Genomic DNA, 22,610 nt, shown 5'->3' with positions numbered 1-22,610 from the left:
CAAATGGAAATGTTGTTTGTTTCTGAGAATACTGTAATTATGACACTATCAGACAGTTTTAAGTTAGGAATCCCTTTGTTTTAGCTGTGTGGTTTCAGTGCATCTTGGAGCTTCACGAAAGGCCTCATTAATACCAACTGTTTAGCACATGAAGCTATTAAGCATTAAAAGCAAATTTAGGGGAAGTGTTGAAATAACATGACTTGTAAATATCAATTTAGTAGGAAATAGACCTGACTATGAGGCATGTCTGGTCAAATGATTAGAGTTCACACTCTAAAAACCATGTTATGTTGGTGACTATCTTTATTATAGGAAACAGAACAAGAGGCAATGCATTAACCTAAGCAACTCTTCTGGCTTCGTTTTCTATAACCAGTAAGATTTTGGATTTTGTCTTATATATACAAACATCACAAATGTTTGCTCTATCATTTTACTTGAATTATCTGTTTTAAATTACCATAACAAATATTCTACTGTTGCCTATTTGACACAATTCATAGGTATTTACACTATCATTCTATTTTTGTTTGCTATATTTATCTTGTCTGCAATATGCATGAGAAACTAATAGAAAATTATCAACTTTTATCATTATCCATTTTTCGTCTTAAAACACAAACAAATAAAAACAAAATCAAAAACTACAAGGAAATAAATCACATTTGTCTCCCTTGTTTATAGTACATCTATCAACCATCCCTGTGTTTGGTCTGTAGAATTCTCTCTCCTACATGTATTTTGTTTGGTTAAGGATGATTCCCTGTGGTATGAGACACAATCCATTATCATTTAACTTACAGAGAAAGTACTCTATGGAGATTGGATTATGTGCTGTGAGAAAAAAAAAAAAAAGGGCATTACTAAATTAAGCATTAAAACCAAACTGCTAATCTGGTCTCATCTAGCTGTGCAGAATTACAATATTTTGGTACCTGTTTAAGAGTTTGTTTTGACTGACATTTAAAAATAAATAGTTTTTCCTCTATTTAATCTATAGGGTATTTTGTGATAAAGTACATTTTTCTATCACATTGTAAATTATATTTATCCACGGTAGATTGCAAAGCCAATACTTGCTAATAATTCATCTCAGAGGCGTACAAATAGTAGGAATAGATAAAAGGGGGGGGGGAAAGTATTGTTTGCTTTAAGAATGTTTAAGGAAAACTGCAGAACACTTTCATCTGGTATTACAATGATTTTGATTGCATTGATCACAAAAAAGCTGGATTTCTTACAAAGGCTTGGCCTGCAAAGAAAGGCTAGAGAAGACGGGTGCAAATCTGTCTTAGCAAAAAGAAGCAGCAGTCAGAGAAGTAACTTTTCTCTCCCCAGAGTGTTTTGAGTTAGACAAGAGAGTCCTAAATACTCTTTTCAGCCCATATTCTGAAATGCTGATGGATGATACATGCAAAGCAAAGCAAAAGTCACTGGGAAAGGAGTGAAGAATCTTCAGTACACATGATACAGCGCTCACCACTAAACAACACAGCGTACTTCAAATGGAGACTCAAAGGAGGCCAGAAGAGAAAAAAAACACAGTGAGTATTATGAAGAGAATGCTAGAAATTCTGATTCAGGTCTTGAAACCCAGCTGAGCAACTGGCAGTTTTTCAACATCTGGGATGTGAGATTGCAGCAGATGGGAAGCCGGAGAGTGAATTAAAAGTCAAACCAGAGGAAGGCTGTATTTTTGAAGAGGGGAGATATAGCTGTGTATTTATACAGGGGGATAACATAATTACGCCTCAGAGATGAGAGGTACTATTTGAACTGGAGCTTAAAGAACATCAGGAGCCTGAAACGTGCCTCTTGGCTTGTATTTCTACAACTACACTTAATCAAAGTCTGGATTTATAGAGCTATCTCTTGGAGATATCTAGGAGAATCTAAGAAATGTTAAGAAGCGTTACAAGAGAAAATCATAGCAATCAAGCACAAACAAGGGATTTTGGGGAACAGCAAGAATCAGATGCAGCAAGGCATGTATTAGGCTACTTGTATCATCAGATATAGAAGAACAAGGTTGGCAAAGTTTACCTCAGGGGGAAAAAATAATAAAACAGCAAGGAAACAAATGAGCTTAAAAGCAGAGAGCATCTGTTTCAGTCATCTGAAAGGAGACAGGGTAAGGGAGGCAATTGTTTGCTGCCAGCATGCTGCCACAGGAATCTGGCAGGCTGACTGAATTGATTTTCTTTCTTTGAACATCACTAGTTTTCAGATAAAGTGATAAAACTTTACTTGGTACCAAAGACTGATGTCTTTTTCATCTAATAGTTTTTACTGAAGTGTTTTCAATCAGAAAGAATATTTCTCAGGTGGAAGGAGGTCCTGACTAATAAGGAAATTAATTTTCTTTCAGTAGACAGTAAAACCAATCATTCCAAAAAAGAGGTAAGGTTTACTTGAGATGGTGAAATAAACAATTTATCTCAATAGATAATACATTCACTGACAGCTAAAATCAATGTGCATACAAACTGAAAGAAGGGACTACGCAGAGGGAAAAAAATCCCCAACCCTCCCCTGCAAACACCCATGAATTTTAAAAGCATGCAATAAATTTTAACACGATGAATGAGGGGCTCTCTAAAAACTCTGAAGGGAGGACGAGTTTCAACTCAACTTGGCAACAAGAGTCAATTAGGATGCACCTACCTGCATAGGTAATTAGGTTGATTTTACCTCAGACTGTAGGTAGGTTAATCAGGCAAGATTTCTGACTCATCACAAAACTGCTTTGTGCCAGTAAGATTCATGATTTTTTTCTCTGTGTAAACAAAGTACGTTCACAACCTATCTTCACTCGAGCTTTTAAGTACAACAGTTATTAATATTTCTGAATAAAATGTATTTTCCAATGTACATCATTAGTGATCTAAATAAAGGTTTACATAAATACAGGGGGTAAAACTGCACACAAAATAAAACGGAAAAAATGGCTGACACTGTTTCCTTACATTTGTTCACCATTTTGTTATTCAGAACTTCACAGGCTGGCATCTACTACTATAAAGGAAACACATTTTGATTTGGAAGGATCAAAGAAAAGGTACAGAGCTCAGATTTTTTTTTTCGTTCCTTTTTAAAAGCCCTTTCAAGTTGGGGAAAATTCATGCATTGTGACCTCTGAGCACAATGTGATATAGGCAGCTGCTTCAAGCTGGCTACAATGTGCAAAGTTCACTGTCATGACCGGCTGACTGCTCAACTGTCAGGGAAAAATTAACAGATACAAAAATGGGAACATGTGGCAGTTTTAGAAACACACTTTTCAATAAAGCATACCATGAACTATAGACTATTGCACATTTCAACATGACACAAGAAAAGTAAGGGGTTCAAAAGAGAATACACTTTGTAACATAGAAATATACAGACTAGCTTGTGCACAGAAATCAAAACATGGTTACAAGACACCACTGCAGTCAAACCTGTCTTATAGTCTGCTTATGATCTTAGTGACCTTAAGAAACTGGTCCAAACTGATTATCAGCAATACTTTTTTTTGTTACTTTTTTTTTAAAAAAATATTTTGCGACCACATTTTTGATACACATATATATATTCCGTGGTCAAAACAGACAGACTTAACTTTAGCGATACTAAATAAAAGTGCAAAAACGTTCAAAAAATAAAACAAAATAAAAAAATATGGAAGCATAAGCTAAAAATTTTTCTGCATAGCTGAAATCTATTTAAAGCGAGTCCTTGGTAGGGGGTGCTGACAGGAGGAGAAAGCAGTTTTTTTTAAAACGTCTTCTGCATGTTTGTTTCAAATAATGCAAAAAAAAGGTCATTTGTCGGCTTTTAAAGTGTTTCACAGGCAGTTCACTCCTGCGTCCTTAGATACCATTGTGGTGGCAGTGCCTCCTTCCGCAAGGTAAACGGCAGTGCTGGATTTGGGGGGGGCTGCCTGGTCAGTGCCGTTGTTGTTGTTGTTGACCTCGCAGTGCAGAGGCTCGGTGGAGATGACCCACGTTGAAGGGCGCCACCGCTTCAGGGAGTACGGAGTTTTCACGCGTTTCTTGATCTTTTCTCCTGAGCCCGATCTGCCATCCTGTGAGGAGTCACCTACTGAAGGAAAAGATAAGAAAAAAAACCAAAAAAACAAAAAAAAACCAGAGTAGAAAACAGTTTTATGAGGAAGGTGAGATTAGATTGGAGTCCAAGGTTGTCACTTATGTGAAACACAACAAAATCTTATCACACAGAAGCAACTGTGTGGCAGAGGCATGACAGGTATATCAACTGCAACAGCTGCCATTAAAACAGGGGTTAGGTTCTGTTCTCTGTCAGAAATTACTTCAGTGAAGTAATTTGTGTTACCTGGAACGCACATTGGCATCAAACAGGAGAATCAGCATTTGACATTTGAGGGGCTTTTGCAATCATAGTATCTTATATTACCTGTAATGGGAGGTACAAAAGAATGTTGCTACTAAAGGACAGCAAAGGCTAGAATTCTAATAGCGTAATTAAATTTCAGATCCCCTAATCCTACTTCACCTGGCAAAACATTTCACCTGAATACAAAATGGTCCATTCTCTGTTAAGATCCGAAGTCAGGATTTGGAATGTTGGGTTGCAAACCCAACTTTAATCGTTATAAAACTTCATCAGTAAAAATCTGATTGTTAAAAAAAACCTTTATACGACCCTTTCTTTTAACTTAACCATCAATTAAAGAAATTCACCTTTTTTCTTTACCTCAATAAGATTTCAAATCATGTCAACGTGTTAAGGTAAAAATAAGGTTTCCTACTTAAAAGGAAGGCTTAAACATTCCACTGCTGAATATTCAACTACATTTCTTGAAAGATATGTGATATGTTCTGGTTTGGTTTTAAATCTTTTATTTCCAAAGGTGCTGGCACCTCAGTTTATTTCACTGGTATCACAGCATCTGTCTAAACATAGTCAAGAGATTTGCAAGCACCTTTGAAAGGCTAATGTGCCTTCTGGAAATATATATTCTCTTTAAAATGTACAGCAGGAGGCCTTTCCAACAGCTCACACAAGCTCAAAGTCAAACACAAAGGAGGGACCTAACTTAACTGTAACTATATGATTACATTCTTATTGTAAAAAGGAGAGTCCCATTGTAACCTCTTAGATATTTGGCCATAAAAATCTTAAGGTAGTTATTCTGAAGTGGTCTATTAAAATTCATTCCTTCTGTAACTACTTTGATTAATTTTTAATATGTACATGGTAAACTGATGAAGAATTGCTATAATTTTTGGAGCTCAAATAACAAAAAAGACAACACCCGACCCTTCATCAAGGGCTCATCTGGGCTAATACAGTAAAATCAATTGCTTTGAAAGTAATGATGTATATAAGTAGTTATTATAATACATTATTTTAATCAATGCATCTTAGAGATGACTACTCCTAGGAGGATGGGGAAAAGTAAGGGAAAAAAACTATAATGTGCCCCTGCAGAAAGGAATAGGAAGCTTTTTCAGTATGATTTGCAGCTGCTAAGGTAGAGGCCTTGCAAGGAATTACAAAAGTTAACCTACAGTCAAGAGTAGATGGATTAGAAAGGGACACATTTATTCTGTGTATGTGGAAGGAAGATAGTGATCTAATGTGCTGGAAATGATGGAGACAGGACTTTATCAAAACGACTGTGCTGACCCCAGAGATTAAATTTATATAGGATTTAATAAGTAGGCTTTGAGGAGGGACAGGAGAGATGGAAGGAATTTCTATTCAAGCAGATATATATAGTTACTAAGTAAAAAAGCGTCAGAGAAACTGTTCAAGTCCCGTAGGCACTTACACTGCATACTACTGCTATCCAAACTATTTGTAGCTGACAGATCCAGCGAATTAGGCCTCTGTGCTCTTCTAGTCTGGGTCTGCCCAGGATTTCTCACTACATTCTGGATACTGGTTGTTGCTGTGTCTGGACACGGATTACTGTTGTTGTTATTGGCATTTGTTCGGCCATTATCCAGCGGTCGCTCCCTCCTGTCTACGAGGCGGTCCAGAACACCTTCATCGTGGCCAACCTGCTGCTCCCGCCTCAACAAGGGTTCGTGCTCATCAGGGCTTGAATTAATATTCAGCCGACTATCCTCTCCACTGAACTGGTTCTGAAGCATTTCCTGGGCCCTCTGTGCTACTGAGCTGGTTGTCTGGCCAGACGGCACCGTGCCATTGGCATACTGGGTGGTGCCAGCATGAGAGTTTATGCCGTGGCCTCTCCCAGCCACTCCATTCATGGTGACTGTCACAACGTGAGGTTCTGCAGCATTGATAGTGTTCATCTTGGCAACGCCTGTTTCCACTTGCTTCAAGTTTGATTTGTGCTTGCCACCAAATTTTAAGCGTGGCTCCTTTGTTGAATTTTTGGTGTTTAGAGGGAGGCTAGTAGGCCTCTTCGGAAGGTTCTGTTGCTTGGGTAGAGGATAGACCTGAGCAGATGGGACATCCGGAATCAAACATGCTTGACCATTGGCAGCTTGTGTGAAGTCCTGTTGTCCTGTCACCTCTACTGCAAGCTTTATCAGTGGATAAAGTAAGCTGGAACTAGTGCTGCTGAGTGGATCTGGCCCACTAAACTGCTTAAGTGAATGTTCCATCAGATTCTCATCAGAGCTTTCTTTCAGGTTCTTATCCACTTCTTTTGGATCCAATTTATTTGTCTCCAAGTCCTCCTCTGTTAGCTGCAGGCAAACAGGGGTGGGCCCACCTGGCTGCATGACATTTGTAGTATGTAAGTTTGTTTCATCCGAGTAAGGCATTTCGGATATGGTGGTCATGCCAGTGCTAGGAGTGAGGCCAGTTGTATTGGTGGTGGTAGTATTGGTGGACAGACTGGTGACACTTGTCTCAGGACTGGGAATGCGAGCTTGTGCCTGTTGCCGCTCGTAGTTAATGGAATTTCTATTCTTTTCTCCTGAAGTCAATGGTGTAGTGGACATTGAATGTTCAGAAGAAATGTTCTTTACTATGCTGTCAGTGTGGTGGATTGAATCTTCAATGTAGGAAGAGGAAGAGTAATCTGGGTATGGCCTTATCTTTGATACACGTCGATGATGTGACAGATTCCTTTAAGAAAAAATAAGGGATATTAAGATCATATATGTAAAAATCACCTCAAGTTATAAAGCCTCTCATTTAAGAGAGATGATATTTCAGTAACTTCCTCGAAAAATCCCAGGTAGCATAAAATTGGTTTTATTAGGTCAAAATTTCATCATGGATGTTATTTACTAAGAGAACAGTAATTTTCTTCTATTTGTCCAATATGCCGTTTGTCTAGCTGACTGCTAAGGTACCACCCTAGATGCGGAGAAGTGACACTAGAGGAGTCAACAAGAACTCAACAGACAAGACCAAGAAAGCAATGCTGGGAAGAAGTCAAAAGGTCCTACGCCATGAAAACTCTACTATTTTAACCATTTAGATACTCTACGATTTGAACATAATTTTTTTCCATGACAATAAATGCTGCAATATACAGCAACATTACTCCTCTCTCAAATCCAGATTTCTAGCACGTACTATTAAGCACTAATGTCAGTTCTGCAAATTCTTGCTCCCTGTGGATCATATATAAGCAGAGAACATACAGCACTTTTCTCCCTGGGGTCAGAATAATGATGCCTTAAACAATGGCCCTGTGGTTCTTTAATTGAAAAACTGCAGGTTTGAGACTCTGTAATTTCCTGAACTCAAACTGACTGCGAATTCAGTTTTTAGCAGAACACTTTAAACAGAAGTTTTACGCATCATTTAGCAAGTGTCCTTAAAGACAATTCCCTTCATCACTCCATATCGTTGCAAGCCTGCTGAGACAGTTTGCCTAAGCTCGGTTTAAGAGGCCCCTCTGTGAGAAGTACAGTTGTTGCGATAAAAGGTGCCTGAATTCCAAGGACACATACAGAGATCTTAAGAACACAAGCAATCAGGACCATGTCACACAGTACCCACATGTAGACTAGCTCACGTAACACACCCCTACGTCACAAGTGCAGAAATGTTAAGCCAGCAGCAAGCTGTAGCTTCCCTCCTGGAGCAAGCTGAGCACTGCATTGGGCATTTGCTGCTGACTAAACCCAAATGCGTTCTCTTCTTACCGCTCATTTTGCATGGCAGTTGACATAGGGTTGACTGTTGGACTAACTGATTTATTCCTCTCCCAGATCATCATGAGTTCTGCCATTCTCTCCTCAGCACACTGTGCTGTTAGTCGAGCTTCAGCATCTTGATCCCAGCAGTCTTCAATCGTTTCTTTAAGTGACCTCACAGCCTGCCAGAAGACAAAAACCCTTTATCTTAAATTATTTCCCCTTTATATTGTGCTTCTAATTTACTGTTTTATGGCAGCACTCTGCATGCATGAAAACAGTCACAAGCTGGTATGAAAGAGAAACAGAAGACACACGATTTCATTCAAAGCTAGTTTAACCTAATAACTGCAATATGCATGACTAGTATTATCATACCTCACACACACACATCAACTGGAAGACAATTATTTAGAAAAAGCTCCATTCACTAATGTCCATACAACCTTCAGCCAGCCCTCTGAGATATGCATGCTCAGCTTATTCTCCTTGCCTTATGAGGGCTGTGTACTAAGGATTTCTGATATTCTGGAAATGCTGTCATTGTTACCCTCACAGTTCTGCTAATGGTCACTGCCTTGCTCCCCTGCACTGTATGCAAATAACACAGCCGTGCCCATTTCATTGTGCTTTTCTTCCTCTGTTCACCACTGTAGCATCCAAATGCCTCAGAAGTATCAGTGAATTTGTCTGCGCCACGGGAGGAGATTATTGCTGCACTTGTTTTACAGATGGAGAAACAGAAACACACATTCCTGGCATCACACTGTGGGATGAACTGTACAGTCAGGATTAGAGCTCAAGACCTCCAAAACATGCTGCCATATGCTCAGAGAACTGGAGAGGAAACAACTGAAATTATGAGCACTGAACAATTCTTCTTCCACTGCATCGGGAGTACAAAAGCCAGGCAGACATTTATGGGCCCCTGCTGCCAATCTATGGCCCATGAAGAGGACCTGGTTTGCCAGAACATCTCACATCTACAGCCAAGCTTTAACCTCTCCAGTGCCAAGGACTGTGCATAATCCCAGCTGGGCACTATGGCATTCAGTGGGTCCTGCTGGCTGCCTCTGTGCCAGAACTGCCTTGTGCCCTTCTGGCAGTGAAAGCCTGGACTGGCTCTGCATGTGAGCCAAGAGCTCCTCACCCACCGAGCGGGCTCCTGGCACCACCTGCATCTGGCAAGTCACTGCTGCTTAGTGATGCAGCCACGGCTGCACTGGTGGGGATGAGCTCCCCCACAAGCAAACCTTTTATCTCCCTTCCCACAGCAGATCACAGAGGAGCTAAGCAACCACCCTCCCCTTAGCTGAGGGACATGAGTCTAAAAGCACCTGCAGGCACAAGGACCTGGATCTGTTTTCTCTCCCACAATAAAATGCCTTCAATTCAGCTTTTAGGACTCGATTTTGTCACAATTTAGACTAAATATTTAAGTCAGTGGACACTCTAATCTCCTGCCTCGTCTCTTTGCAAGATTCTCCGCTACAGGTTTCACCAGCAGTAAATTCAACCAGTGCTTAATTTAAAATTGTATTTCCTCTGGCAGACCCTTTTCTTTTGATGTTGTAAGGATCATGAAAGGAACATAATAATGACTGTATAGATAGTTAACAAAACTGAACTTCTAGAGCTTCACATTTACCACAATGTGTTTTCTATTAATTTCAGGTTCAAAGACCACTATACCAAAATGCACTATTTAGAAGTTCTAGCATTCATCAAAAAAATAGAAGGGACCAGAAATCTGCATTATTCTATTATTCTCTTAATATCCTTCAGTGCTGACCTTTGAAGTCAAGCTCAGATCCCACTTTGGTAAGTGAGATAAGAATGCTGTAATGTCTCAACATAGTTTATAGCCCTTGAATTATTTTACACACACCATCTGCTCAGATTGTTGATTTACACTGTGAAAAACAATACTGCTAATCAAGGTCTGTAACATAACACATATAGTGCAAGAAGTAGACTGAGACTGCATATATAACCACAAATACAGCATTCCACATCTTTTGAGTGCCTTAATTATGTGACCTAAAAAATAAAACGTTGCTTTTTATTTTTTTTTCTCAAATGAAAAGGACCAATACGTTTCTTTAATATATGAATTTGCATGAAAGTGCTATAACCCAACATGTCAGCACAGTTTTAAACAACAGAAAAAATTCTTTTTCCCCATGCATTAGATACAGGAGGTTAGGACCTGGGTCCAGGGTGAGGTTATCTGGAGCTTAGTTTTCTACATTACCTCCTCTAGAGTGCTCATTCAGATATTATCCTAGACTGGCATAGGGTGGAAGAAATTGTTTGATACACGAGAGAACTACAAATTATTTATTCTTCTTTTCTCTTAAAGCAATGATGTAGATCAATCCTTAGAGCTGGAGTTATAATCATCATAATTTTGATTTTTTTAAAAAAAAAATAGTAACAACACAAAGTGTGTCAGGCAGTTTAAATATGGGGATCATCTAATAATGCTGGAGTCTATCAGCTTGTTAGAACGTAACTAACATTTAAAATAGTAGTCTGCAAAACAGAACAGACCTTCTTGAACTGTTTTAGTTTTAACTGTCTTCAGAAACAGCTGTCAAGCTTGGTTCTTCCAACACTGTATTTGCCAACGTGGCTATAGTTAAAACAGTTGTTGTTTGATTTCCTATATCCTTTGGGTGTGGATTCCATTTTTTTCTCTTCGCTCCCCTGCCCCCGAGACTGGCTAGTCAAAACTGTGTTATTAAAGAACCCCTCTCTGAAGCTCCCGACGCAGTTCCAACATGTTTTACTGCAGTGCACCACTGGAGGCTAGGCTCCTCTCTGAAAACGGTTCTGTACATATTTACAAGCATCAGCACAGGTGAGCCCTCAGGCTCCTCGCTGTCTGCACAGCAGCTACACACTTATCAACTAGCAAAGCCTCTGAAGATTGCAGGGCATGATTTCACTAAGGGAATAAATGGAAGTATCTTTTTAAGAAAGAGTCAAATATGTAATTTCCATACTCTCAATCAAGTTGTATTAGCTTAAACAAGTTACCATGGATCAGGTCCATTTCACTTCCCTTGTCATAAAAGACAAACAGCCCCCTCTAAGCTAAGGGGATTAGCATTACCTCACCTTTGCTGCAGAGGAAAGCAAGCACACAGACTCACCAGAGTTCAGCTGACTTGCTGTAACTTGTTGGCCTGCAGCAGCAAGCAAGGCTCTAAGCCATAGCTAAACTTATTCAAAACAACAAACAACATTACTACTTTATGGTCTTGAAAACAAAAATTGCAGATCAAATGAAGCCATATAAAATTTTTAATGTAGTTCTAATGAAATGATTGCTGGAAGCTATAGCCTCTGCAAATTCTGAGGACTATACAAGTTCAGAAAAAGTTTATTACAATGTTTACAGATTTTAGTTTTGGAACAGTATACTGGCAATTTTGCCAACTATTTTATGGTTTTATTAGTTTATAAGATGTCAAAAGGCAAAAACTGCCTTCATGTTTCTCATCTAGCATCCAGAGAACACATGGGCACTTCACATATAGTACTACAGATAGTGTCTAACAATTAATATAAGAAGTTATCTGCTGGGTATCACACTGCAGCATCCAATAATAGTAATAATAATAATAGTATTTTTCCTGAAAAGAAATCTAGTTTTCATGTCAATGGCTTTTTAAAAACTGAATTCCATATTTAAGAAGTCCAGACAGAAACAGCTCCCAATCCTTAAACACTATCAAACATTAAAAAAGAAATAAAAAATTGCTTTTAAGAAATAAGTACACCCTAAAGCTGATTAAATCACTGTTTCTTTGCAAATATTCTATCTCACCAAACTGTTCTCCTTCCACGCTTCTGGGAATTTTGGTCTTTGCTTCTCTCTAGACACCAAGACTTGCATATCTTCAAAAGTGGGATGGTTTCCGACTTCAGTCTGGAAAGCCATCTGGTACTCTGGCACAGATTCCCCTGTTAGCAAAAGAAAGAAAGAGGGGGGGAAAAAATCAATCAGATTAAAAGGCAAAGCAAAGGCTTTCAGGTGATGAAAGGTATCATCGAAATTGCTGTCTAACAAGATGTTCCCTACTTTCTCTACAAAAAAAATCTGAATTAACTGCAAATGAATTATGTGCTGTTCAGCAACCTTTCCAAGGATAACATCCTCAAACTTTGCTGGCTGAGTGGCACATTCAGAATGTCTTGGAGCCTGAGGATGACACCTACTTTCCATGAAACACCACTGACTGATTATATTCATGTACTTATTTGTGAGGAAGCCCAGCAAGATTACAAGCCTCTGCACATAAAGTGCATCTGTTTGACTACAGAAAGAATGCTGCATTTTAGATTCACTCTATATGGTCTTGCTTGGAAAGAGGATGGTGGGTGTGGCACAACCTCGTTGTTAAATTTTATAAGTCTACTTCCTTTTGTTTCGTGTTACAGGTTTGGAAGATTTCCCTGCATTTTCATGTCACTATCATAAATAAAAGTACAACTGACTAAAGACTACATTAAATCACACTGTTTTTCCACACATTCTTTCATGGGAAAAGTCTGAAAAACACTTTTATCGGTTCTAACAACTGGAAGTACCGCCTTTCCCACCAGATTAACTCTCAGTGTATTTAAGCTCTGGACAATAATAATAATGCTCAAATTGCCCTTACCACGAGGCCTGCAAACTGCTTAAACAGGTAATTCCAAGTCTCCCAGCAGGAACCATGCCTCACCCTCAAACACACTGCGCTGACAACCACCACTGCGAACACTAGATGGCACCGACTTAATGGCAGAAGCAACTGAGAAAAGTAACTCCCCTCTTCACTTTCAAAAGCTCTGGCTAAGGAGTAGCTTTGGTTGCTGGTACTGCTTTCTACCTATTACGCTTTTCCCAGTTCTTTTAGTTACCTGGGAAGAGGTCTGTACATCTCATGAAGATCTCCCAGTAGATAAGGCCTAGCGCGTACATATCCACTTGTTTCAAAGCAGATTCACAGTCCCTCAAGTTCACTGCTCCTTCAAGCACTTCTGGGGCCATATAGCGGATCGTGCCGACCTGAGAAAACATCAAATCAAAGCTTCACATCAGGAAGTAATTTCCAAATTTAATTTATTGTGGAGATTTATTTTTTAATACCCTATTTTGTTTGGTGTTTTCTATAGTTATGGAAAATGGAGTTCTCTTCTAATCAATGTCCTCAGCTTCTAGACTCTTACCAGCAGCCTAGTCATAACAAAACCCTTGCCCTACTTTGTCACTTTTTTGTATGTACCAGAACAAAATAACTTTGTCCTTTATTTAATGTTCTCAGAAATGTTTTTTCCCCCCTGGAATTACTCTGTTAAACATCAAGGTATGTATCATAATGGAAGAGGGTGCTACTGAAGAGGAAACTTGTACTCTTTTTCCTGAACTGTCACCAAGGCTCTACCCTAACCTTCCACAGTCAAAGGTTATTAACAGCCTTGTAAGACTCTATTAATTTTCACTAGGACATATGTTAGATAGATTAGAGCACTCACTCATCAGTACTAGTACAAGAGTGTTTTGTCACAGGACTGCTCCCTACAGCTCCATTTTAACAGCACTTTCCCTGTTTCTTTGTTCAGTAAGGGGAGATCTAAAAGGAGCACATGTGAACTAGGTACTATCAATTTAGCACTTGCTTTCTAAGGGAAGGTGATTAGCACTGCAAAACATACTCTTTGAATGAAATGTAAAGGTTTTCTGTAAAAGCACAGACAAATTTACTGAACCATTAGGGACTTTCATTGTGTTTAAAACAGCCTCACTGTATTTCCATAGCCCGTATTGGATGTCAAGTATATTTATATTATACAAAAAGAAAACAACAACAAAAAACTCCCCCACTCTCTGAGTCACAGCATCATAAAAAGGAAAGCTTAAGAAATCAGTTTCTTCTTTCTGCCTAGAATCCATTATAACCCACTCCTAACAGATGTTTTCCCAATCTGTTCCTTAAATTCATAAAATGATGCAAATTCTATACAGCCTTCCTTAGCAGTCCATTCCAGACCCTGGCTGCCTTCCACAGATTAGAAAGGGTTTCTTGGTAACTAACCTGAATTTTCCCTCCTGCAATATAATCCCATTATCTCTTGTCCTGAATGCAAACAGTTTATTCCTTTCCCTTTGTAGCAGTTGTTTACATACTTGAAGACCTGTCTCTGTCTTCCCTAAACAACCTTCATTCTTTTATTTTTTCCCATAAGGTACTCTTTCAAGCACCCCCTGGTTTTTCTGACCCTGTTCTTTTCAATTGGTCCATGTCTCCATGTACTCATTCTAACACAGATGTATCCATTTAAAGTCCAGAAAATTGCAGATGACACCCCGAGAAATCATTGTAGGATGTAGAATGTGCTATGTCACCATTCTGCAAAAATTAACACCAAAACCACCAAAGGATGTTTGGTCTTCAGTTAACCCTTGCAGTACAAGACTGAAGGGACCTGTACCACATCACTGCAAAGAACATGGCAACCAAACCTACCTTATGTCTTCTTGTATCTCACACAGAAACTTCAGTCTCCCGGGCTGCCAACCTATCGCCTTTCAAAATGCTACGTTTGTCTGCGTGTTTTGAGAATAAAACCAGTTTCTTCCTATGGAGATCTCAGTCACTTCTCACCTACACTGCAGCAACTCCCTCTTACAGAAACTGTACCACCTGAACATTCACCTTGTAGCAACAGAAATAACTCTTTCTCGGTGTTACTTCCATACTAATTTGCTCTTTTATGCACCGGTTTATCTTCATTTATACTTACCTCACTAATGGCTGCATTATCTTCCTCACCTGGTCGTACTAGTCTGTTTCCAGTTAACTTCATTGAGAGTCCAAAATCACTAATTACACATGTTCCATCGTTCTTTACCAGGACATTGCGGCTGTTCAAGTCACGATGGGATATCGCAGGTTTGTAATGGTCTATTTGGACAAATGAAAGTGCTCATTACTATTTGAGCAATTCTACTGTTTGGCAAAATGAGAGAACCAGATTATGTCTGCTCAGCTATTATAAATTGAGAATCAACCTATATTTTAGAAAGCTAACATTTTGGTTTCTTTACAATGAGCTCCAGAGTATGCAATCCATAGAAAACCAACTGGCATTCAGAGTTTCACCATACCTACATAATGTATTAGGCTACTGCTAGATACAGTTCTACTGTTTGCCAATGATTTTCTTTCCAAGGGATATTTCAGCATTATTTTGGCAGTGGAGACCTTGTGTACTTAAGCACAGACCTGCTGCCACAGCCCTAAAAGCCATTTCAAATACTCTCTCTCATATCCACACTCCTGTGTCAAACAGGGCACCAACTATTTACATTATGATGGGAATTGGCATTGGCACCTATTCAGAAGACATGTAGACAAAATTATTCCTGAACAGAGTCTGAACATGTTCACCTTGCATGGGATCTGATCTTTTCAAAAGAATAATCTCAGTTGTTCCTAGTTTATATGCAGTTTATTTTGTCAGTAAAGCAGCTAGCACTATAGAACTCATTTTACTGTGGAATTCATTCTACTCCATGAATTTCTCTCTAGCATTCACAGACTATGGCTGTCTCTTCTTTCTGAGGGAAGGCTTACACATTTTTTGGCTGCTAATGGACACACGTGTCTGCACATTTTGAAATGATGAATTTAAGATGATAGCTGCAGTTTCAATGTCACATAGGAATACTGATTTAGGTATTTTCAGGCTTGCACTTCTAGCAGCATCTTCAGTTGTCGTTCTTTGCTAGAGCTGATGCTTAACATTTGAGATATATGGTTTGGAATTTTAAACAAACCACTAGCACCTTAATGTAGATTCAATGAAACTATCCTTTTATTTACTGCCAAAGAGCTTAATTGCCAGGACATATTCTGCAGCCCGATAGATCACAGATCTCAGAATCTCTGCTTTATAATCATGACACTTCAGCTGCTGAAATGTTGGCTGAAGCATGCATCAGATACAAAGATACAAATCAATACACTGTCACATCCAGTACTCTAATAAAACACCAGAAGTCCAGTACATCGTTTGTACACAGCAAAGGCTAGGGCCAAACCCTTAGACAGTAATCAAGACATGATAAATAAAACTTCAGTGGAGTTAGAAGACATAATTATTTCTCCTTGTGTATACAGTTCACATACAAACTAAAAATTGCTTTGGTGATCTGTGTCTGAACTGCAAAAACAAACGCAACACCCCATCTGTTTGCCCTCTGCTAGACAGACAGCCAGTGCTTCAGGTCTTCAGTAATCTGTTGCCATGATACAGCAGCACTGCACAGCTCTGCCTCCTCCTCTTGCCTCTCTCTGGGGCTCTCCTAGCTCTCTCACTCCTGTTTTCATAGGAGCATCACAGACAGAGCCCACGACGCGGGGTTGTTCAGAAGCAAAGAACATACCAGAAGTTCTGAGCAGTCCCTACTGGCATTCATCATTTCCTAATCTCTGTACTGTCACAGAGAAAAAAAGAAAGGCGGGAATCTACTACCAGACAGAAATAAGAGTACCTTGGAAGATCTTGGAATCCCTTCCTGGCCTTACCTCCTCGAGGCAGCTCCGTGTGCAGGTACGCCAGGCCCCTAGTTATGGAGTGTGCCAAGCGACAAGAGCTCACCCAGTCACTCGTGTGGAGACTCAGATATTTGCACAGAGAACCCTAAAAAAACCCAACCAAAAACAAAACAAGTGGATTAAGATCAAAACAAACATGGATTAAGATCATTGTTCAGTTGAATACCTTAAAATCTTTAGGAAGGTCAGTTTTATCCATTGCTCCTGAACGGTATAAACCTGCAACTGCTTCTGTGTTTACTCACATATTCTAAAACCCGTGACTGGACCAAAGTTGCACTAATTTCTAGTGCTGCCATTTGGTTTATCTAAAGTGGAATAGAAATTTTCCCACAAAATAACAGGGATTGCCTTAGAAATAATTAATTATAAAAATCTTGTTGCAGAACAAAAGAAAGGTAACTGAAGACATAACAGCCTGGGTTATGTGGGCTTTAGACCCACATACATATGTGGGCACTTACAGAATACTCAACATCTCTCACTGGCCCAGCTATAATCTATTTATGTATTCAAACAAAAAAACCCCTAAGGTAACTCAGAATAGGAATGACTTCACATGTACTGAAGAAACATGAAAAAAAGAATGTCATGTTCCCCTCTTCTTGAAAGAGAAGTTACATGTGTAAAATGGGGGATTTTCTAGTAGTTTGTCGTGAAATCTCCAAGAAAACCAGAAGGAAGGGTGTGAATTAGAATACTGAGATATTCTAGAAACTGAGACTGCAATCCAAAACAAGAGCCAGACTCTGCAAACTACAACAACTTTGAGAGGTTCTTATGCACAGTCCCCAGTGACAATATACTCAGTTTAAATAAACTAAATCCTTATTCATGAAGAACAAGTCATCCAGTTATCTCTGCATATTTATTAGGATATTTTTATAACTACAAACTACCCTGATTTTGCCTATTTAAAATCTGTAATCTCAAAGATGCATCAATGTGTCACATTACAGCTGCAACTAAATACATGTTATTGCAAAATTAGTTTCTTTAACATTTGGTTCATAAAAATTTGGTATGTGGCATTTCAATCTGTTTGAAGTCGACATTCAGGTAGGTAATGCATGCACAGTTCAGATGGAGACACACAGACACCAGGATTTAAAGTGACCAAAATATTAGACATTTTTTTAATCCAGTGCCAAAGTAAAACCAAATTGTTGACACTCCTTAATAGAATCACAAGAGTCTTACACCTTTTCGGACTTAGTCTGTGCAGAACAAGGAAGCCTTAAATCAACAACCTCCTCGGTGACAACACAGACCAAATGTCACTCATACCGGTTTGCACAAGTATATATATTCTTTTTAAATAAATGAAATTCAAATAGATTCTGTAACACATAAAAATCCTAAGAATTCACTTAGAAATGAGTTAAAAGAACTTCTCATTTTTTCTTACTCTTTAAAGTTTTTTAAGAAATACAAGCACTTTGATTAGCCTCCAACTGTCAGCAACTCGGGTGCAGTAACAGACTTTCTTGCTCAGCAGGTTGAGGTTCCAGCCCATTCTAAGAGAGGCTGCAGGATTGTTGTCATGGTGTGACTGGGAAATACTCACTACATAAAGATCTCAAACTAGCTTCAAGATCTTTCTTGCTGCAGAGCCTGTTAGCCACCAGATAATTTTTAAGCTAGCTGAGGGCTGTGATTTTATGTTTTTAGTTCAGTTCAATATAAATGACAATCAGGAAAATTTTAGTCAAGATTTTTGAGAGAGATATATTTGTAATTGTCAGAGTCATGAGTTACATGTTAAAATGGGCACATTTGTTCTGATTCTAACTATTGATAAAATCGATGCTTTGAACACTCAAAAGATTCTATTTGTGTTTTACAACAATTTTTCTGTTGTTCTAAAAGGACATCAGTGTCTGACTACCAGGGCAATAATTCTGTGGCTATTACCTATTTCCTACTATGTCATCCCTCTCAGCTTTCTTATTCACCTACCACATGTCAGAGTACCACCAGAACAGCCTGCTGACTGATAAATACACCTATGTTTCCTTACTTGCTTGCCTGCTTCCTTTGGTCTGAAGGCATGTTTGGATAATGATGCAATCTGGGTCAAACCTATCTGTCTTGCTTTCACCAAGGCACCATCAAGAACAATTTTCTGTGTGAAAATGTTCTGGTTTGTGTGTTCTTATTTCCAAGAAGGAAAGTATTTTGATGGGGAATGACGTTTTGGGTGGAGAATATTTCACCTGCACATCTTGTATTGGTTAGTCCTTTTTGAAATCAGATTTATGGTTCCAGTTTGAACGTTGCAATTCCCTTTTAGTAAGGCTGCCACAGCAGGCTTCCTTCTCTGCTGTTAACTCCACATACAGCAGAACATCTGCTCCCTGAATTAAGGATCACACTGTGCATTAATTACACCTGCTGTGCACTTTTTCCAATGACTTCCAAACAACCAGTGGATTGATTTTAGACTAATCTTGCTGTTCTTAATACCATATTGAGAAAAAATCTGATAACATGATGTCATAAGCCTCATCTGTGCATTTAATCAGATCCTGTTCATATAAGCAATGAGACATGATTTTCAACCAAAGTACATTTCACCTAAAAATCCTTTCGTTCAAGAAACAGCAAAACCAGATCACCTGTGAAGACAGTTATGCTATACCCTCCCAGGAGCAGAATATTCACTTGATTTCACTAAACTCAATTACTTGAAAATTAGCCTGTTCTGCCAGAGCTGATGTGTTTTGCCACCATCCATCTGGTACAGGCAAAACTGACCTTTCTTATGGTCATTTCTAGTCTCTGCAATCTCCTTAGATGCCTGTCTCTTACAACCTGACATGATCAAGTGTGTTCTCACTTAAAAGTTTCAGTTAAGATACTCTTTATATGTTTGTGCTATGCTGCCTTAAATTTGTATATAATATATAAATGTGTGTGTGTGTAAATACATACCCATATTTAGGTATGTATTTAAACGTGTGTATTTAACTTTCAACAGAACTATAGGCAGAGCCTAAAAACCCTAAGACAGGTCATCACTACTGCTACTTATCACTGTTCTGCTCCTTCTTGCTACTCAAGTAGGCAGCTTTTGTCCTACTGTTGCCATAACAGAGCAGGCTTCAGCCATCACCTTTACACCCTGGAGGAAATACAATAGGAGTTGGCTTACTTGAGAGCAAAAAGCTCATTAAAAAAATGGTTTACTGAATAACTACAGTTCTTTCCCACACAAAGGCAAAAAAGCCCCAAGATAAATTGCAAAACATAATTTTTTTGCATTTTCATATACATAACCCCCACATACATTACATTTGATGATTTATACTGTGTGTTTTCAAAATATTTTTGTTTCTGTGTGTACACACACACACACACACAGAGCATTAGGAACTCAATGAATTCAAGGGATGTAAGCATTCAGTTAGCTAAGGAGATTTGAAGATATGGTTCTGGAAAGTAAGGCTGCCTTCTTAGGACTTGTCCTACATCATCAGTATATGGTACAGAAAAATAAATACAGTATGCCACAGAAAGCTGTACAGCAGATAACAGAATAAAAAGGCAACATGATTTATGGTACCACAAACTAGTTTGACAAAAATACTGGATCTATTACATTTCACTGTAAAAAAAATCCACTATTTGCAGCTACTGAAGTCATTAACTACCATAAGAGAGAGAAAATGTCTTAATATTAAAAAGTTCTAAATTTATGAAATTATTTTTAAGTAAAAACAACTCTCCAAATTCTGTCCTTGAGTAAGGACGGAATTGACTAAAAAACCTGCACCGTAACCAAGACCAAATACTACAGCTAAGAATTTGTAAGACTACGTTTGGTAGCACTAACTGAGAAATCTTAAAGACTATTACAGTAAACCACATTAAGGTTCATTAAAATTGTAATTTATATGGATTATTTTTACATTACTGTGCAAGAAAGGGCAATGAAAAGCACTGACAAAAACTTAAGTACATCCTTTTTATGCTGCTATTCTTAGGATTCTAAACCAAGCCAATTGATTCCTTTGAGGCACTTACATTGGGGTAATATTCCATCACCAATAAATATTCCATACGGCCGTCGGCAGTGAATCTCTCATCCCCCACAATGAAGCGGGCGATGTTATCGTGTTCCATCAGTGGAATCCTGTAAATGTTCCTCTCATTGACAAAATTCTGACGATTAGCAAAAGAAAATACTTTCACAGCAACTGGACGTTCATCCAGGGAACCTTTATACACTGCTCCATATCGTCCCCGGCCAATCAACTGCAAAAAAAATGTCAATAATCAGTTCACTAAATAATAGATGAAGACAAACCCCAAGTTTTCACTCCACAAAAATTGTATGCCAACTTTTATACTGACTTGTGCTATAAAAAAATAGTGAAGATGGTAAATATTTTGTAGTGAAAACCAGAATTAGAATGCTGTCATAAAAGCTATTTTGAAGCTGGAAACCTCAGCACAGGCCAGTGTAGGTCTTGCTAAATGACCTAGTCTAAATAACCAGTAAATATATAATAAACAATCTATTCAGCAATTTTATATACAGAATCAATAAAATACATGTCTATTGTGATGTTAATTCTTTTATTAAACTTTTGCCTACTAAACATTTATAGCTTTTATGTGATCAATTTTATTTCACTCCAGAGATCACAGACATCAAGGTAAACATTTTAGGTTTAGGACAGTTTATAAGCTGTGCCTTTTAGGTTAGGAATAACAAAATACACATTTATAGTGCAAAATAGATACCAAAAGAGGTAAACAGGTTTTAACAGACGGGAACAATTAATTCCTGGCTACCTGTGAATCTTTATTCTAGCTCCCACTATGCTAGACAGTCTTCACAGAATGGCCTTTCCCATCTCCATGGCAACTGAAGAAGAAAGATGCAATCTCTGCCCTAAACCAAAATGCAGCACCACCTTCAGGAAAAGTCCTAATTTCTAAAGCTCAAAAGATTTTAACTACATAAGAATTTAAGCACCTATTGAATTAAAATATTTTTCAAGAATATCTATAACATGGAACTTTAAGGATTTCATGAACCATCTTTCTACTTTTTAAGTTTAAATACTTTTTAAATACTTCTTACAAATGGAGGAGGAATGGAAAACAGAACGGATAACAAAAGTAATGTTTCTAAAAATGATAAAATTGTCTAATAGGAAAGTTTTCAACAAGAAAGTATTTAAGGGAGAGACTTTTTGTTTCTCAGTCCTTTCACATCAGTGGATTGCAAAGCAGCAGCAAGTCACTTCCAGGTACAAACCTGGAACGTGTTCTACCCACAGAGTCAAAAGGCAAGCACAGATAAAGACATTTGTCCTGCAACACCCTATGACTGGGGGTGAGGAGTCAGCTCCTTCAGATACAAGAAACAGGACAGAAGACCCCACAGCAGATCTCTCTATCAATGAAGTAACTGCTTTCTCCAAGAGACTGCATATCAGTACGAGTACTCTCATGTGGGGCTTTGCACACTTCTACAACACACATTGTTAAACTCTTGTAAGCTCTGCCTCAAATACTTTTTCGTGGGCAGAAGGCACTGAAGCTTCTTTGTTGATTAGTGTGATGTCACCATTAGCACAGCCCACACTGCATGTCTGCAGTCTGCATCTCTAGGTGTGGTTTCTACCGGGAAAAAGAAGAAAGTACCACTCTCTGCATCTCAGTCATTCTACTCAGTTATTTCTGGCTAAAAGTTTTTTAAAATTCCATATGTTCTATCAAGCATTCCAACTGGAAGCACAGCATTTTGCAGTTTTGTGATGATACATCTAACACCAAGCTGAGTAGAGAGTTCTGGTTGGCCTCTAGTTGCCGTGGAGACAGACTGTACCCCACAGTGAAGAATGACTATACATAAATGCACCACTACTGAAATATACTGCCTTAT

At 38.5% G+C, this 22,610-nt stretch overlaps 1 protein-coding gene across 4 annotated transcripts in view; it reads right to left on the bottom strand.

Moving 5' to 3' along the window:
• Positions 1-521: 521 nt before the first annotated feature.
• BMPR2 (bone morphogenetic protein receptor type 2) overlaps positions 522-22,610 on the bottom strand; it is a 104,186-nt gene continuing 82,097 nt past the window's right edge. For 2 of the 4 annotated variants that reach the window (XM_027636384.1, XM_027636383.1), the window contains 8 exons: positions 20,738-20,968; positions 16,682-16,796; positions 14,895-15,055; positions 13,011-13,158; positions 11,932-12,068; positions 8,106-8,278; positions 5,801-7,074; positions 522-4,086 (listed from right to left, as the gene is read on the bottom strand). In XM_027636384.1, coding sequence (XP_027492185.1) covers positions 3,830-4,086; positions 5,801-7,074; positions 8,106-8,278; positions 11,932-12,068; positions 13,011-13,158; positions 14,895-15,055; positions 16,682-16,796; positions 20,738-20,968 — 2,496 coding nt within the window. In that variant the 3' untranslated portion in view covers positions 522-3,829. Of the gene's footprint in view, positions 4,087-4,338; positions 4,420-5,800; positions 7,075-8,105; positions 8,279-11,931; positions 12,069-13,010; positions 13,159-14,894; positions 15,056-16,681; positions 16,797-20,737; positions 20,969-22,610 lie in introns of all 4 variants that reach the window. The other 2 variants (XM_027636387.1, XM_027636385.1) reach the window with 2 other exon arrangements.

Source organism: Corapipo altera, unplaced genomic scaffold (genome assembly GCF_003945725.1).
Source record: "Corapipo altera isolate COAL_440 unplaced genomic scaffold, ASM394572v1 45, whole genome shotgun sequence".
NCBI classification, from domain to species: Eukaryota; Metazoa; Chordata; class Aves; order Passeriformes; family Pipridae; genus Corapipo; species Corapipo altera.
The sequence above is the reverse complement of the archived record's forward strand: the minus strand, read 5'-3'. Positions and strand labels throughout refer to the sequence as shown.